Source organism: Myxine glutinosa, chromosome 4 (assembly GCF_964187855.1).
Source record: "Myxine glutinosa chromosome 4, kmMyxGlut1.1, whole genome shotgun sequence".
Taxonomy (NCBI): domain Eukaryota; kingdom Metazoa; phylum Chordata; class Myxini; order Myxiniformes; family Myxinidae; genus Myxine; species Myxine glutinosa.
In genome coordinates, this window is record NC_136264.1 from 73,107,436 (window position 1) to 73,125,954 (window position 18,519).

Consider the following 18,519-nt stretch of genomic DNA (forward strand, 5'->3'; position numbering starts at 1 on the left):
CACTCCCACCTTCACCTCAAACTCACCACTGTTCCCGTCCTTCGTCCTTACAGCTGTGCGCGCTCTTTTGTACATTGCCATCACGACTCTGATCAACCATTCCTCCACTCTTAACTTCCTCAATGCCCATGTCACTACTTCGCGTGGAACCCTATCGAATGCTTTCTCCAGATCAACAAACCCAAGAAACAACTTCTTCCTCTTCTCCATGTACTTCTCCTGCAACTGCCTTACAATAAAAAGTGCGTCTGTCGTTCCTCTTCCTGGCATAAATCCAAACTGCATTTCGTCAATCTTCACTTTCTTCCTTATCCCCCTCTCCAACACCCTTTCCAATACCTTCATTCTATGCTCCAAAAACTTTATCGCTCGATATGAGCCACAGTCCAGAGGGTCACCTTTCCCCTTGTATAGAGGGACGAGGGTACTCAGTTCCCAATCCACTGGAATGCGGCCTTCTTTCACCACCAGATTACTGATCTCTGTCATTCTCTTCACACCCCAACTTCCTGATGCCTTCAACATATCTCCCACAACTCCCGCCGGCCCTCCCGCTTTTCTACTCTTCATTGCTTTTATCGCTTCCTCAACTTCCTTCTCAGTTATCTTCTCTGCTGGTCCTAAAACTGGGTTACTCTCTATGTTGCCATCCCATTCATTCTCTGTATTCAACAGCATTTCCATATATATCTCTTCCATCTTCCTTTAATTCCATCTGGGTCCACAACGATTTGTCCCACTTCATCCTTCAAGCAACTCACCCCCATCACATCACACCTCTCTTTCGCTATCTGCTCTGCAATCCTGAATACCGCTCTCTGACCCTCTTCCGAATCCAAGTATTCTCCGAACATTTTCCTGCATGCCTCCTGCGCCTTTGCTACCTCTTTCTTTGCAGCCTTCTTGGCTGCCTTTTAACTTTCATGCTCTGCTTTTTCTGCCACCGTACCCTTCGCCTTCTGCCACTCCTTGAACTTCTTCCTCTTCTCATCAAGCCTCTTTCCAACTTCATCATCCCACCACCATGTTTCCGAGTGCCTCGGTGGTCCTTTTGTACATCCACATACCTCACCAACGGCTCCCAACAGACTATCTTTCATTGACATCCAACCACTTTCAAGCTCAACAACATCATCCTCGACCCTACTCAGCCTCTCTTTTAATGCCTCCCTTACTGTCACCTCTTTCAACCTCCACACCTTCATTCTCGGTTCGTACTTCACCCTCTCTTCACAGCTCTCTTCGCACCTTTCACCCTTATGTCGCAGACAACCAAGTGGTGCTGTGAAACAGCCTCCTCCCCCGGGATCACCTTTGTGTCTCGGAGGTGCCCCCTATCTCACCTACGCACCATCAGGAAGTCAACGGGTGTCGTCGACCCACCTGACGTGTATGTAACAAGCTTATTATCTTCTTTCTGGAACTGAGTATTACAAATCAACAAATCAGCTCCATCAGCAAACTCCAAAATCCTTTCACCTTCTCTATTTCTCACACCATATCCGTAACCCCTAATGAACTCCCTCAAAACCGTCCATACTCCTTCCCACACGTCCATTCCTGTCTCTTCCTACCACAACTTCCTCATCTTTCACATTTTCCATCAGCTTCCCTATTGCACACCAGAACTTGTCCTTCTCTTCATCGCTCCAACCAACCTGCGGAGCATATCCCGAGATGACGTTCACCAAGAGCTTTCCAATCATCATTTTCACCATCATCAACCTATCATTCACTCTAATCACACTCACCACACTGTCTACAAACTCCTCAGAAAACAGGACACCAACGCCATGCACGCCCTCCGGGCACCCTTGCCACACAAACTTGTATTTCTGTCCCTGCCTACCCTTCACCATTCTCACACCACTTCCCTTCCATCTTGTCTCTTGCACACAACATATGTCCACCCTTCTTCTGACCAATACTTCCACCACTTCTCCTGATCTCCCTGTCATTGTCCCTACATTCCATGTCCCAAACCTCAGAACCCGATCTCCACTTCGGGCATCAGACGTTTCATCGTCATAAATGGAGTGATTTCCACCCTTGCTTCGATCGGGTTCCCCACCTTGAGTTTTGAAGAGCGGGAGTGCGGTCCCCCACGGGGTACTTTGGGCTGTACCCTGCCCATATGTAGTTGTAATTGTCATGGTTCTCTTTTTGAGGCAATGTTTTTCTGGCCGGATGCCCTTCCTGACGCCAACCCTTTCAGTCGTATCTTACGACACGCAGTCGGAAAGCAAGGATTCAGGAAGCAAGGTCTGACTTCTGGTCCCTCGGGCGACGAGGCTTGCTTCGATCTCTCCACGGCATCGAAGTTTGAGTGTTTTCCCATTTGTGTCTTTGTCGGGTTTCCGCTGGTTGTTTTGTTGTGTGTGTGTTGTTGTGTGTTTCTGTTTAGTTTTGGTTTTGTGGTTGTTGCGGATTTGTGTGTGATTGGTCGTTTTTTTATTCGCACATCGTGCGCGGCCTGGTCTTTCCTGGCTCCCTTCCCCCCGTCGGTGTTTTGTGAGTGTAAGTTCTTTCCTTCATAGTATTTGCTTGTTTCTTTGATTTTCTTTTGTCCCCCTTGCCTCTCGCGGGCATCTTACCCTTTGTCCAGCGTTTTTAAAAACAGGACAAACGGATAGACAAAGAATTCTATATTGATTCTTTAACTCCTCCCGGACACGTGCTTGTTCGCTTTCCTTCTCGTCTCGACTTGTGCCCCGCCCCCTGTATCTCGTTTTTCTTCCGCCTCTGCTCCTTCTTTCTCAAATCCACGTTCTCGCTTGGAGACTTTTCCCAGATTGTTTTTCATGGTTCTGTTTGGATATTGTTGGAATATGTTTAAACCGCAGCCGTGATGTTGACGCCCCCCCCCCCCCCCCCCCAGAATTTCCATGTTTTAAACGTTTCCCAGTGTGTACCCTGGTCAGAATAGGTACACCGTATCCCTGCGTGTCGTAAGAGACGACTAAGAGGGTTGGCGTCAGGAAGGGCATCCGGCCATAAAAACATTGCCTCAAAAAGAGAACCATGACAATTACAAGTACATATGGGCAGGGTGCAGCCTGAAGTGGAGATTGGTTTCTGAGGTTTGGGACATGGAATGTAGGGACAATGACAGGGAGATCAGGAGAAGTGGTGGAAGTATTGGTCAGAAGAAGAGTGGACATATGTTGTGTGCAGGAGACGAGATGGAAGGGAAGTGGTGTGAGAATGGTGAAGGGTAGGCAGGGACAGAAATACAAGTTTGTGTGGCAAGAGTGCCTGGAGGGCGTGAATGGTGTTGGTGTCCTGTTTTCTGAGGAGTTTGTAGACAGTGTGGTGAGTGTGACTATAGTGAGTGATAGGTTGATGATGGTGAAAATGATGATTGGAAAGCTCTTGGTGAACGTCATCTCGGGATATGCTCCGCAGGTTGGTCGAAGCGATGAAGAGAAGGACAAGTTCTGGTGTGCGATAGAGAAGTTGATGGACAACGTGAAAGATGAGGAAGTTGTTGTGGTGGGAGGAGACCTGAATGGACATGTGGGAAGGAGTATGGATGGTTTTGAGGGAGTTCATGGGGGTTACGGATATGGTGTGAGAAATGGAGAAGGTGAAAGGATTTTGGAGTTTGCTGATGGAGCTGATTTGTTATACTCAGTTCCAGAAAGAGGATAATAAGCTTGTTACATACACAGGTGGGACGACGACAACCGTTGACTACCTGATGGTGCGTAGGTGAGATAGGGGGCACCTCCGGGACACAAAGGTGATCCCGGGGGAGGAGGCTGTTTCACAGCACCACTTGGTTGTCTGCGACATAAGGGTGAAAGGTGCGAGGAGAGCTCGGCGGGTGAAGTACCAACCGAGAATGAAGGTGTGGAGGTTGAAAGAGGTGACAGTAAGGGAGGCATTAAAAGAGAGGCTGAGTAGGGTAGAGGATGATGTGGTTGAGCTTGAAAGTGGTTGGATGTCAATGAAAGCTAGTCTGTTGGGAGCCGTTGGTGAGGTATGTGGATGGACAAAAGGACCACCGAGGCAATTGGAAACATGGTGGTGGGATGATGAAGTTGGAAAGAGGATTGACGAGAAGAGGAAGAAGTTCAAGGAGTGGCAGAATGCGAAGGGTACGGGAGCAGAAACAGCAGAGCATGAAAGTTATAAGGCAGCCAGGAAGGCTGCAAAGAAAGAGGTAGCAAAGGCGCTGGAGGCATGAAGGAAAATGTTCGGAGAATGCTTGGATTCGGAGAGGGTCAGAAAGCAGTATTCAGGATTGCAAAGCAGATAGCGAAAGAGAGGTGTGATGTGATGGGGGTGAGTTGCTTGAAGGATGAAGTGGGACAAATCGTTGTCGACCCAGATGGAATTAAAGGAAGATTGAAAAGATATATGGAAATGCTGTTGAATACAGAGAATGAATGGGATGGCAACATAAAGAGTAACCCAGTTTTAGGACCGGCAGAGAAGATAACTGAGAAGGAAGTTGAGGAAGCGATAAAAGCAATGAAGAGTGGAAAAGCGGGAGGGCCGACGGGAGTTGTGGGAGATATGTTGAAGGCAGCAGGAAGTTGGGGTGTGAAGAGAATGACAGAGATCTGTAATCTGGTGGGGAAAGAAGGCCGCATTCCAGTGGATTGGGAACTGAGTACCCTCGTCCCTCTATACAAGGGGAAAGGTGACCCTCTGGAGTGTGGCTCGTACCGAGCGATAAAGTTATTGGAGCATGGAATGAAGGTATTGGAAAGGGTGTTGGAGAGGGGGATAAGGAAGAAAGTGAAGATCGACGAAATGCAGTTTGGATTTATGCCAGGAAGAGGAACGACAGACGCGCTTTTCATTGTGAGGCAGTTGCAGGAGAAGTACATGGAGAAGAGGAAGAAGTTGTTTCTTGGGTTTGTTGATCTGGAGAAAGCATTCGATAGGGTTCCACGCAAAGTATTGACATGGGCATTGAGGAAGTTAGGAGTGGAGGAATGGTTGATCAGAGTAGTGATGGCAATGTACAAAAGAGCGCGCACAGCTGTAAGGACGAAGGATGGGAACAGTGGTGAGTTTGAGGTGAAGGTGGGAGTGCATTAGGGGTCGGTACTAAGTCCACTACTATTTGTAGCTGTGATGGAGGTGCTGGCTCAGAACGTAAAGGAGGGTTTACCGTGGGAGTTGTTGTATGCAGATTATCTGGTGTTGATTGCGGAAAGTATGGATGGACTGAAGGAAAAGATGAACAAGTGGAAGGAATGTATGGAGACAAAAGGTCTGAAGGTGAATATCGGAAAGACGAAGGTGATGGCAAGTGGTAAAGCATGTGGTGAGGTGGAAAGAACTGGGAAGTGGCCGTGTGCTGTGTGCAGGAAGGGTTTTGGAGTGAACTCCATTCAATGTACAATGTGCGCTGAGTGGGTTCATCAAAAATGTAGTGGTCTGAGAGGGTCATTTACCAGTGTGGCAGCTACATTCAAATGTAAGGTGTGCACAGAGGGAGCTGCAGATGGAGGAAATGTTGAGTTGGATCTTGGAGACGGCGTGAAGCTGGAAGGTGTGAAAACATTTTGCTCCCTCGGAGACATGCTGAATGGAGAAGGTGGATCAGACATGGCAACGGTTGCTCGAGTGAGATGTGTATTGAAGAAGTTTCGGGAACTGAGTGGTGTGCTGATGAGGTGGGGAGTGTCGCTGAAGCTGAAGGGAAAGGTGTATGCTGCATGTGTGAGAAGTGTTATGATTTATGGGAGCGAGACATGGGTAATGAACGTAGAGCATCAACGAAGGCTGGAAAGGGTGGAAATGCGAATGGTTCGATGGATGTGCGGAGTATCGTTGAGAGAGAGGAAGACAAATGATGAATTGTGAAAGATGATGGGAATATTGCCTGTGATTGATGCTGTGAAGAGGAACAGGTTGAGATGGTTTGGTCATGTGTTGAGGAAGGATGAAAGTGACTGGTTGAGAAGAGTGATTGAAATTAATGTAGAAGGAAGTAGAGGACGGGGAAGACCGAGAAAGACTTGGCTGAAGATGGTGGAAGAAGAAATGCGGGCAAGGGGGTTAACAAGGAGAGATGCAGAAAATAGGGCAAATTGGAGAAGATTGTCATGGGGACCGCAAGGCTAACCCCCACTTTAGCAGGGAAAATGGCCTTAAAATGCATGTTGTTTGTTGTGTTGTTACGACACGCAGGGATACGGTGTACCTATTCTAAGCCGGGGTACACACCGGGAGCTTTCTTTAACTTATCCTGAAAGTTCTTCAACAACCAATTCAAGTTGTTACCAGTATTGTTACATTTTTGCCCCCTCCTCACCCCTCCTCACCCCCCTAAAAAATGTGAATCTGCAGAAAGAATAACTTTTGACATAATAGAACTTCATTACGAGCATAACAACTGGTTCAGTTTGTTTCCAATTATTTTTGTAAAATGTTCAACAAACACAAGGAAATGGTTACTTTTTTGTTGTTTAATTTTTCTCAGGAGTCACTAGGTCATCTCATCTCGATCTCGAAGAGATAAACTTATACATGGGCCGTGATGCCTGGATGCCCGTCTGTCTGGTCTTCCGTCCATTAACCATTTAATCATTAACCATTAACCATTTAATCCGTCCAGTAACCGTCCATTTCACAATCCATTAACTTTTTGGTACTTTTGCTACTCCTCCCTTATCACCTGGCTGATTGTTCTGAAACCTGACACATGAACACGAGGCAGTATCCGCACAATTACTTGGGCCTCAATTTTTCGATTTCGGATCGTGGGGGCACCCATGGGAGTGGGGGAAGGGGGAATATCCCCTGAAACTTCGAATTCATACTTGTCCCGTATTTGCCAACTGATTGCTCTGAAACCCGAAACAGCCCTTCTACTCGATGGTCCACAGGATCACTTGGTCTTAAATTTTTCGATTTCAGATCAGGGAGCTCCCGAGGGGGTGGGGGTCCCCCTAAATCAGCAGAGGTCTGAAGTACAACCTCAAGATATGACCGCCAGCCTACTCGGGGGGTGTTGGTGTATTTTCTAATCTAATTATAGTCTGGTAGCTCATGAAGGAGGACCCCATTTTCCCCAGAAGGTTTGACACCTTAAAGTTACTTAGCCTAAGTCATTCACAAAAAGCTTGTCAGCTGACCCCTAGCTGGTGGTTTTGGACCCTAGACCCCCTTGAAAAGTCCCCTCCAAGGGGTTGCATTTCCCCCATATAATACATGGACTAAACTTTGTCAAAACAAAGCATTATGACAGCCTGTTACAAAAAAAAAAGGAAAACTGACCTAATTTCAAGGGCGGAAGGTTTGGTGAGGCACCCACAAAGTACCCTCCCCCCATTCCACCCATGGGGTTCATTTACCCCACCAGCTCCATGAACAAAACTTTGTCAAAACAAAGAAGTATGATGGTGGATTACAAAAATAATAAAACTTATATTAATAGAAAAAAGACCTACATTCTTGGTCATGCCACTTCCGATTCGCCGGAAAGGTTGCACAAATTCAAGTAAGCCCTCGCATCATACTGCCTGTACAGGGTTTTTACACTACTTCTGTTTTAGTAAAACAGTGCTTCAAGTTCATACCCTGTCTGTATGTCAACAGAATATCTCAAAAAGTTGTCGATGGATTCGGACGAAATTTGGTGGACAGATAGGGTGCATGACAAGGAAGAATTGATTCAATATTGGTGAAGATTCGAATCCGGATCCGATATAATTTTTAAAGTGATTCTTCACCATTGAGTGATAGGGCTAAAACTGATATATAGCACGATATCTCAAAAACTTAAGGACAGATTCGGATGAAAGTTGGTGCACAGGTTGGTTGTGTGTGTGATAAGGACAAATCGATTCGATTTTGAAGATCCAAATCTAGATCTGGCCATTCAATGCGATACAAAACGAGAACTGTTCAGCCTGGTGGAGGTTGCTCTCTACCGAGTGCTGTTCTAGTTGTCTCTTTCATGATGGACAGCGACCCGTGCCAGACGAAAAGAGACTGTCCAACATCTGTTTTTGGCACTGGGTTTTATTATGTCACACCAATGAATATTTTATAGTTAGTTATTTTTTATAAGTTTATATAATTCAAATCTGTGAATAAATGCACGTTCCTGTAATCTGAGTATGCTTAAAATGTATATATTCCACAAACGAACCATTGTACCACTTTAAGCACCGGAACAGACATACTTCACTTAAACATACATCTACCTATCCACTACGTGCACCAAATAGTTCCCTTCATATATTATTTTGATTTTGTCACTTTTAGAGTGCCAATTACACTTTATTAAGAAATGTGTGGAAATTATTTCCATTTAAAATACTGCTCAAAAATAACCAAAAAAATAAATAAAAATTATTATGTGTGCATATAACTACAAATGGTTCTGCAGATTTATAAAAGGAAAAATATATATATATTGCTTAGAGAGAAACAGAACCTTGAATTAAGAGGAAGGCGAGGAAGTCATTACTTAAATCATTACTTAAACAACACCACTGCTTTGATATAACAAGACAAAATTGGCCATTCTCCTTCAGTGTTATCCAGTTCAACTCCTCCATCATTAGCCACTGCATCTGCTTATAAAAATTGTTAAATGGCAGGACCTACTCACCTCATCCCCTGTATGTGTTTGGAACAGAAAAACAGGTGGTGCTATGGAGTTAGTGTTCCCAGCAAATGTGGATTCCAGGAAGCGAGCACGATGGGCACCTGTCTCAAGCTCATTGACTCCGTTCTCCAGCAAATCTAAACTCTGATTTCGAGACTCATTGAGTCCATACTCAGCAGAAAGGTAGGTACGGAAAGTACGTGTCAAGCAGGCATAAAATCCAAGGTTACACAACTGTGGTCGGGGAAGAGGAAAAACAGCAGAGAAAAAAAAAAATATTATACAGCAGAATTTGTGATTCATCAGACTGGAGCTATAATGTTCTGATTATTGCTTGAAACAAGCCAAATAAGTTAGATAATGGCTAAAGGAATGTTGCTACAACTCTGCAGGCACACAAGAATGTGCAGTACAAACTAGTTCATGCATGTAGCAGCCCACACCTAATAGATCAAATCGGCTCAGAAAACAGAAGAAACTGTAACGTCACTTAATGGAGCACATAACTCCACCATGCTGAACAGTTTATGCTTTGTATCCCACTGATAGGCCAGATCTGGATCTGGACCTGAACCAAAATCGAATCGGCTTGTTCTTGTCACCTACCCAACTCATCCACCAAGTGTTCTCATAATCTGTCCACAACGTTTCGAAATATTATATACAGACTTGGCATTTAATATGGAATTTTTTTTTCTTGACTTGGGTTTACTTTCTGAACTCAGTATATCAATCTGGTGAGTTTATTTTACCCTTCGGTGATGTCTTTGTTGAAAGAACCATGTCACTGATTGTCTTTCGCAGCAAGAAGTCAACAACAGGATTATATCACAGGTGGCGTAACAAAATGTAAGCACAGGTACATTTGACGATTGGCTTCACAATCGGGTATATAAGGGTTGTTGCGTTCTGTATTAGTGGAAAACAACTGCTGCACGTCTACAAAAGTTATTGCGGCTTCCTCTGGAGATGGTCCGTCAACTTGACAATGCTGTTTGTCATGGAGTGGTGGCTTTACGAAATTCTGGCATGAAACAGCGTGCTATTGCTCGGCAGTATGGCATCACTCAAGGTCAGGTGTCAAAGATCCTGAAACGAAATGCTCAGAGGGGTGTCCCGACTCCAATACCGAGACCAGGACATCCACGCAGAACCACAAGGAGAGATGATCGCCAGCTGCACCGGTTAGTCTGCAATGGCCGTACCAAGTCAGCTAATCGGCTTAGGGCTGAGTGGCAGCAACTGACAAATGTGCCTGTATCCAGAAGGCTAGTCAACCAACGACTGGTTCAAGCAGGCTATCGTGCCAGGCATCCCCTGAGAAAGCCACGCCTGACCAGACAACACGGCCAGCGCCGATTGCAGTGGGCCAGAGAGCACCGTCAATGGCAGCCAGGACACTGGAATCACGTGACCTTCAGTGACGAGTCTAGATTTCTGATCTATCGTCAAGATGGCCAGGTCCGGGTGCGCAGATAAGTGCATGAAGCCCACAACGAAGATTGTATAGTGCCAAGAGTCCAAGCTGGAGGTGGTGGGGTGACCGTTTGGGCTGCTTTTCATGCAGGGGGCAAAACTGACCTGGTTGTTCTGAATGGAAACCTGAACCAGTTCAAGTACAGGGCCATTCTGGAAGAAACATTGCTTCCATTTGCTCGTGCAGCCTTTCAAGGAAACTTTGTCTTCCAAGATGACAATGCACGGCCTCATCGTGCTTGCATGATCCAACCCTTTCTTGCTGACCGTGGTGTAGAGCATATGGAGTGGCCTGCCATGTCCCCGGATATGAATCTGATAGAGAACTTGTGGGCAGAATCAACGCGTCAAATCGACAACTTGGACCAGCAGCCGACCTCTGTGCATCAATTGCAGCAGACTATTGTCACTGCATGGCAAGCGATTCCTGTCCAAACCTTGGCAAATCTCGTGAACAGCATGCCTCGACGTGTACGTGCTCTCCTGAATGCTCGTGGGGGTTACACGAAGTACAGAACTGTAATTTTACTGTCCGTAATCCCAGTCATAATTTAGCTTTTGTTTTTGTTGAAATTTGTTTTTGGCTAATGTGCAAAATAAAGAGATACTTCTGGAAAACGTACAGAAGTTTAACACAGTACTGTCCGTGAATTGAGTTCGATATCAGTTTACATCACTTTCAAGGATAAATTTATTTGCTTCGAAATGTCAAATGTGGTTTTTGTTTCTTTTAAAGGTCACATTAACAAAATCTAGAATAATTTCAACATAATTCCAATGAACTTTTGGTTCTAAGTCATCTTGAAAAGTAAGTTCACCCCCACAAAAAAAATATTCCATATTAAATGCCAAGTCTGTATGTATGTATGTATGTATGTGTATATATATATATATATATATATATATATATATATATATATATATATATATATATATATATATATACATACATACATGTCAAGTTGTAGATTTGTTATTGCCTAAAGTTCAGTTATAGACGTTGGTTGCTAATGTGTTATGATTTAAATGTTGTTTAAAAATGCTATTTTCATAAAGTTAATAAAGGGTTTTTGCTTCGTTTTAGTTTTGGATGAGGAAAGGCTCGCTGAGGTCATGCTGGACAATTGTATACGTGTGCTTTTTTCGAGGCTAGATAAGGCCGGTCGTGAAACCACGCCCACATGCGCGTGATTTTGTGTAACGCGAGTAGAATGTTTAGAGTGCAGACATAAACCTATCGTTAACCATATATATTTTGTATTAATCACAGCGACGCATGACTCTGTATAAACATGCTTTGAATTACTCATGTAAACAAACCCATAAAATATATGGGTTTGTTTGGCCAAGCATACACTCTTCTCTTTGTGAGTTACATTTCTGTTTTCTCGGAGCCCAGAGAAACATTTGGTCCGAATGATAAGGAAGGGCTGACTCCCCCGAACAGCGGATAACGGTGGGAGGGACTCTCGCCAGTCGCTTTGTTCTCTCGGAGATTTTCTGATAATCGTATTCATATATAAGTGAATGAGAATCAATGTGTTTCCAGGAAGGCTTGACTTGGCATGAAGCGGATTCTTGCTGTAGATGTCTGTCTCCTCCGGATCTGTATAAGTTGGTTTTTAATAAAGCTGCGTCATTTTTCAGGCTATTTGTGGACTTCTTTTCCAAACGAAGAGCTGATTCTTCACAGATGGTACCAGGAATGGGGTCAGCACCGGACGACGGGAAACGGAGCCCGAGGGACAGGAGGAAGGCTGCCTGAGGCCGGCGCCGGCACGCGGATTTGATTAAAGGTGGGAGTTGTTTTATATCAGAGGGCTATTATTCCAAATTCGTACCTTCCTCCCTCGAGCGGACTTAGTCTCCCTGTCTCCGCGCGGCCTGCACTCGAACAGAAATTGTAAGTAAAGGCTCATTTTAGGCCTCAGAATGACGTAGCTTTGTTAAAGCCAGGATAAACAAGTAAGGACTTAACAGTAAGCTTAAAGTTACAGTTAGCACCAGGAGGGGAAAATGAGGTCGGACAGCCATATAGGCTGAAGCCAGGTGGCCAAGATTTTTCCAGGAAGGAACAGCCCAGAGACAAGATGGGGTATGCCATTGCATGCCAGGGAACGAAGGGCTGTGGCTAACTTAGATAGAAGGCCATAGGAACATAGAAGGCCATAAAAACATGGCCAGTAAAAGGATTTGCGCAGGATATCGGTGAAGATAACGTTCGGTACAAGGGAAAGGGGAAAAGTGAGGTCGGACAGCCGTAAAGGTTGAGCCAGGCCGAGAACTTTCCAGGAAGGATCAGCCCAGAGCAATAAGATGGGAAGCAAGCTAAGGAAAGAAGGGGAACCCCTTAAGGGAACCCCGGCATCTTTCATGTTTTAAGAGGCATCATTTTGCCGCGGTAAGACCATTAAAGGACTGGGCTGTGTTAACTAAAGATTTAAATAATCCCTGGCCAGAGGACAAGTAAGTAAGCAGTTAAACAAGTAAAACAGCGAGTGATGCCGCTGGACCAGATACCAGACCAAGACCCCCCAACCCCCCAAGACCTGAGCTCAGTCCCGGGGCTCTAGGCAACACCCCAACACCCCCCGCCCTGCCTTCCCTTTTTCACCTCAACCCACCCCCGTCCAACCCGTCCCAAAAAAATCCTTTTCCTTGAATGAGAGACGTAACATGAATGAGCAAAGATTGTTTGGGAGTGGCTGGAGAAAGGCATGATTTGAGTCGATCTGAGTTTCGCGCGAAGTCTGGGAGACTTCTATGAGTATATGAATGAGGAATGAATGTATATTGGGATGTTAATTGACGTGTGTATCTAGCCAATGTATTTGTCTGTATGACATATGCAAAGCAGAGGGTTTCGGTGTGAAGCTTTGTAAGTGATCTGCTCGACGTGCGGGAAATTCAGGCCGGGAATGTCCATTTTAGCGTCTATCCGAGAGAACAGGCGAGGTCCTGAACTGAGTCCGGATTTTCATCTGTTTGGGAGTTGTTTGGGAAGCGGATTGATATAAATCGGGTCAGGAAAGCACTCGGAGTGCCCTTGTCGACCTACTGTTGATATGAAGCGGTTTCTTGGAGATGGTTGCAGGATGGGCTGTTTTTTTTTCTTTCGAGCGGCAGTCGGACGGAGATTTGGAATTTGTTGAACTAAATTCAGAATTCGAATCAATATGTGTGTTTTACTTGAATTGAAGAGTTCATTCAATGGCAGATATTGTGGATTGTATGTGTGGGATGTATCGCTGAGGCAGCTCACCTTTGGAATTGGTGTCATATAGTGCATTTTGGGTCAGAGAGGTGGAGCGTCGGAGATCCTGTTTTTTGCGATGTTTACGAGCTAGGGATGAGTTCTGACAGCTCAATGTTCTGACAGCTCACTACATGCCAGGTCGTAGATTTGTTATGACAGCTTTTCGCACTTTGTTATGACAGCCGACTGCATGTCCCAACGTGAGGTAAACCCCGCCGTGAACGCGAATAGAGCGGCGTGCAGGGAGTGTTGGGATTCGTGTGGAGGCACGAGGGTGCGCGCCAAGACGGGGGGCGGCGTGGCGTCGTCGCGTTGAGATGGTTGTGCCAGGTCGATCGGCGATCTCTGAATTTAAATCGGATCTTTGTCATGTGTGTTGTGAAATTAACGTCTATCCGAGAATCCTGGCGATGTTCGTTTAATTAAAGTGTGGTACAAACCTGTGTTTCCGCCGTGCGGCTCCGTGGAAGTTTGGGTAGAGGGATATTGTGCGTTCGGGCAGGAGCCGAGCGAGCCGCGAGTCACGGGTGTGCTGTATGAGATTTGCTCAGAGTGCCGGCGATAACTCGCCCACTCTCAGAGGAGGATGTGTGCCCAAATGCATTGTGGGTCATTTCGACTTTGCTGGATGTCGGACGTTCATGTCAGACGAGCCATGTCGGAATAGTGGCCGGCTGCGACATATATGCCAGGCAATGTCACAGGACGAATACGTTATTTAAGATGGATAGATGGATGGATTTATTTAAGATGGCTAAAATAAACGATTTCAAGACAGAGTAATTAATTTCCGGAGCCAAGTTCCAACAGGAAGTCTTGTTCATACAGTAAGGTACAGTGCGGAGTGGCGGCTGGAAGATGCATCGATGCATTTGTGTTGATCGATGCGGACACAGATTTAGTATGCTGGTAAGGTTAAGTTATTAAAATTGGAAATTCAATAATTTGAGCAGAAATGTCACGTTTCAACAGAACGCTGATCCGAGGAAGGAGGACGGTTGAGGTTTCAACTGTCGGTATGTGGTGTGGCTTGTGCCAAGGTGTGGGCGCGAGGAGGTGTGTTGATGAAGCGTTGTGCGAACGAGGAGGGATGTGCGAAAGGTGCACTAGGTAGCAAGGGTGCTGCATTGTAAAGCACGCCTCGTACGGACGTTCCTGGGCGGATTGTGACGGTTGTTGGATTCGTAGAAGTTAGCATTTTGCAATGTGGAGCCACAATAATGGTCATCTGTCTGTCTGGATGTGGAGTTCTTGCAGGGAATGTCGCCGGACTTGTAATTGTATTAGTTGCGGAATAATAAAGCGCTGGTTACCCCAATTCGAAGTTTGACCTTTTAAAGTTTAGTTGACCTTTGTTCGAGATTTGTAAGGGAAAGAGGTCGGAGATAATTCACTAACCTTGGAAGAACGACAGGCGGAGTCAGTCTACAGGGTGTTGCTTTAACGACAGGATATATAGGACTTAAATCTGGAGAATATCGGGACATTATATTGTGGGTAAAACCAAAATCATGTACGTAATTAATGAACAGAGAATATCGAGTCCTGTTTGTCGTTGTAATTGTCGTTGATGTCCCGATTCAGGGGTCTCAAGAAATAAACAGACTTCCGGTGCCGACCGGAAGCGTCAGGTACAGTACGCTTGAGTTTAATTTAACCGGGCCGAGCACAGTGACGTGCGTGATCGAGCAATGGGGATAGTCAGGGTCAGTGAAATGGAGGTTGAAATGCAGTGAACATGTCCGATTTTGGCTTCGCGAGGCTCCGGATAGAAATTGGCATTTCGATACTGTGGATTATATTGTGCCTGCCCGGAAAGGTGATGTCCTGTGCTGGGGCTGGCGACATGCCTCTGTTATTTGTCTGTCTGTCGGTCTGATTGTAAGTCTTTGGTACTGGGAGGGCTAATTGAGTGCTTAGGCGTCATTGTTCCATGGAGGCAGGAGCTGTGAGTCACAAAATGTAAAAGTAACACAGAGAGATGGACAGGACAACAATGGAGTTTATATGGACGGGTTTGGGGCAGGTTCAATCTGACGATTACAGAGTGCTTTGTTCTGTTCACGAAACATGTAAAATTCATGGAGTTGAAGTGGTTTGCAAGAAGGCAGCAGAGTCAGTACTGGGATGCAACTTCGTCCAGGGGTTTTGGTCCAGCCTGCAAGGAGTCCAGGGGCTTGTTTCAGGGCTGGGTCGCCAAAAATGGGATGCTGTGCCCATCTGGATGTAAAAGTATCCATCAAGGACGGGGAATGATGTGCAGTGTGATTGATTGGAGGTAATAAGGATTTGTGTTGATTTCCTGATTTGAGTTCATCTGGAAACAAAGACAGATGGGATTAATGTGTATATCAGGAACATTTTGGAAAAGAAATATGGATATATGACATTACTAAAATATAACCAAGCAATTGAGAGTTCTTGGGTTAATGGGATATAAATAAATGCATCTACAAGTTGATGGTTTATAAAAATTTAGTTCCGGATGATACTTAAACGATGAACAATGTTGGCAATATACAAAGAATGTGACTTGTTTTTTGGGGGGAAAACATGTGGTTTAAAATTGGTTGGCTAAGTTTTAAAGATGGAGATGTTTCGCAGAACTCTTATGATTATTTATATGAGTGGTGGACTATTCCATGGCGAAGCATTTTCCAGTTTATTGAAAGTTGGATTTTGTAAAATAATGGTTTAATATAACCACAGTAGAAAATAATATACAGATTTGGGACATTTTGTAAACTTTCGAATAATGAGAAGATTCATAAAATTCATTTTATTTATTTCATGGAAAATATTTGGGTTGCAAGTGGAGAAGCATGGTATGGTATAAAAATAAAGAGGGAGTATCCAGGAAAAAGATGTTCAAGTGAACTTTGTGCTGTGAAAAGAATGTCGAGTTAATGGAAGTGTTTTGTTCGATTAATTTTGTTCAATTTGTGTTCAAATGACCATCGATGTTGGGGGCAAAGTTATGGGTGAATTTGGTGAGTGGTTGTGGGCAAACGAAGATTAATTTAGATTTATCATAGTTAAGTTCGAGGAAGTTGATTTGAAGCCAGAATTTTATTTGGATGCCAGAAAGGAGAAAGGAGATGCTGAAAGCCAGAAAGGAGATGCTGTTGTCTACTCTGAATGACAGGTGGCGGTATCCAGGGCGCTGAGGAGTTTGTTCACGTTGTAAAGTTTGTTTATTTAGTTTGTTTATTGTAGAGAAGAGTGCTTTTGGGATTCCGGAGCCAGAGTGGATAATTTGAGAGTAGTAGGTGGTCCATGTGAAGCTTGGGAGTGAACTGATTTGGGTTTAATAGGCACAAGCTGGTCTAAACAGGGTGAGGAGGATGGCGTGATTGATGATGTCAAAGGAGGCGTTGAGGTGAGGAGGATGAAAATGTTGAGGTTGCCAGCATCAGAGGAGAGAAAAGGTCGCTGGTGATTTTGAGGAGAACAGTTTCAGTACTGTGGCTGGAGCAGAATCCGGATTGGGATGTTTCATACAGGTTATTGGCAGAGTGGTGATGTTTGAGTTGAGTGGCCACAGCACGTTCCAAAACTTTTGACAGAAAGGGTAGATTGGAGATGAGTCTGAAGTTATTTAGGGTGTCAGGGTTTAGTCCAGGGTTTTTCCAAAATGGGGGTGAAGTTTCACGAGTTTTTGGGGAAATCGGTATGTGAAGCTGGATTAAGTTGGAACTGCTTGATGAGCCATGGAGATGGATTGGGTTTTGTTGTTGGTTGTCTGGGAGTTCGGTTGTTGCATTGCCAAAGGTTTCTGTGTGGTGGACACACTCGTTGGCTGTTGTCTTGTGTGACGTGGATGGAGATGTATGTGGCTGCGTGTGGCTGCCTGGAGTCGGGAAGACGGCTACAGTGGTTGATATTGGTTGTGGATCGTCCGGGGTGCTTCGATTTGCATAGGGGGTGAAGATTGGGATATTACATTATTTTAAGTAAGTATTGGTATGAGTAATTACATAAGTAATTATGAGTTATTATGAGTATTAGTTATGAGTAAGTGATTATTTTAGTAAAGTTACATGTTTCGCTGTGTTGTGGATCTGGGGACAAGCTAGTTTGATGGGTACCCTGGGGTCTTCGGCGTGTCTATGTGTTTGGCTATCTGTTACACCGGACTCTTGAATGGGTTTTCATGAGACGAATTTCAGACATAACAGTGAGAATCTATTTTGAGCGAATCACAGTGGGTGAGGAAAACATTGTGTGTGACCAGACACCAGAACTGACCAGAATTGAAATTGGAAGTAGACCAGGTTATTTCTATTATTTGTCTATTCGTGAAAATAAATAAATAATAGGGGGAGGTTAATGGAGGTTAATGGTGGTTTGTTTGTGTTAATGGAGGTTAATGGTGGTTTGTTTGTGTTAATGGAGGTTAACGGTGGTTTGTTTGTGTTAATTCTAGTTGAAACTCTCGCTGAAGTAATTTTCGTTTATTTTTATTTTTTGATTCGATTTGAGAGTTGAGATGATTGATTTTTTATTAATTTTATAATTTTATTTTTATTGATGTTGGAAACAGGTAATGGGATGCTGAGAGAAGGATTGAATTTAATTTGAATTGGACTGGATTAAATGGGATTGAATTTAAAAATTGAATATTGGATAAAATTGGATCCACTTGAAAAAAAGTGGATTAGGAAATTGGAGAAAAGGTGTTCTATGAAACTATGAATTGAATGAATTGAATCTATGAATTGGAGACCTGTAGACCAGGCGCTCCCAGGAGACTTGTGGACCAGGTGTTCCACCAGAGGAAAAAGACCAGGTGTTCGTGGAGCACTTCACCTGCAAGAACGCCTTGGAACCAAGGTGGAAGGGACCAGTCCAGGTGTTGCTGACTACACCAACGGCAGTCTTTTGCGAGGGCAAGACTTCGTGGATCCACGCCACGCACTGTAAGTTGGCCATACAAGCACCAGACACTACACCACAGCAACCACAGTAAGGATGGGCCTAATCATAGGTACAATACTATTGATAGCGACAGCAGCTAGGGGAAACTCCGATTCCAATAGATGCGAAAACGAAACCCGACACCTCACCGTAACATGGGGACAAAGAGTATCACTACCATGTTTCGAACAGAAAGCCCTGCACACAAATTGGGTGAACATAAATTGGCTAGCACTGTCGGCAGGGCCTGGACGCGTTGGCATGGTACTACAAAAGCAACGAGAGTTCCGGG

The 18,519-nt window shown here is 44.7% G+C and overlaps 1 protein-coding gene across 1 annotated transcript in view; it reads right to left on the reverse strand.

The window, feature by feature from the left end:
- Positions 1-18,519, reverse strand: part of LOC137415250 (SLIT-ROBO Rho GTPase-activating protein 1) — a gene marked incomplete in the record, with an annotated part of 150,712 nt that overhangs the window by 88,021 nt on the left and 44,172 nt on the right. The window contains 1 exon segment of the mRNA XM_078775906.1: positions 8,582-8,812. Within this exon segment, the coding sequence (XP_078632032.1) occupies positions 8,582-8,812 (231 nt within the window).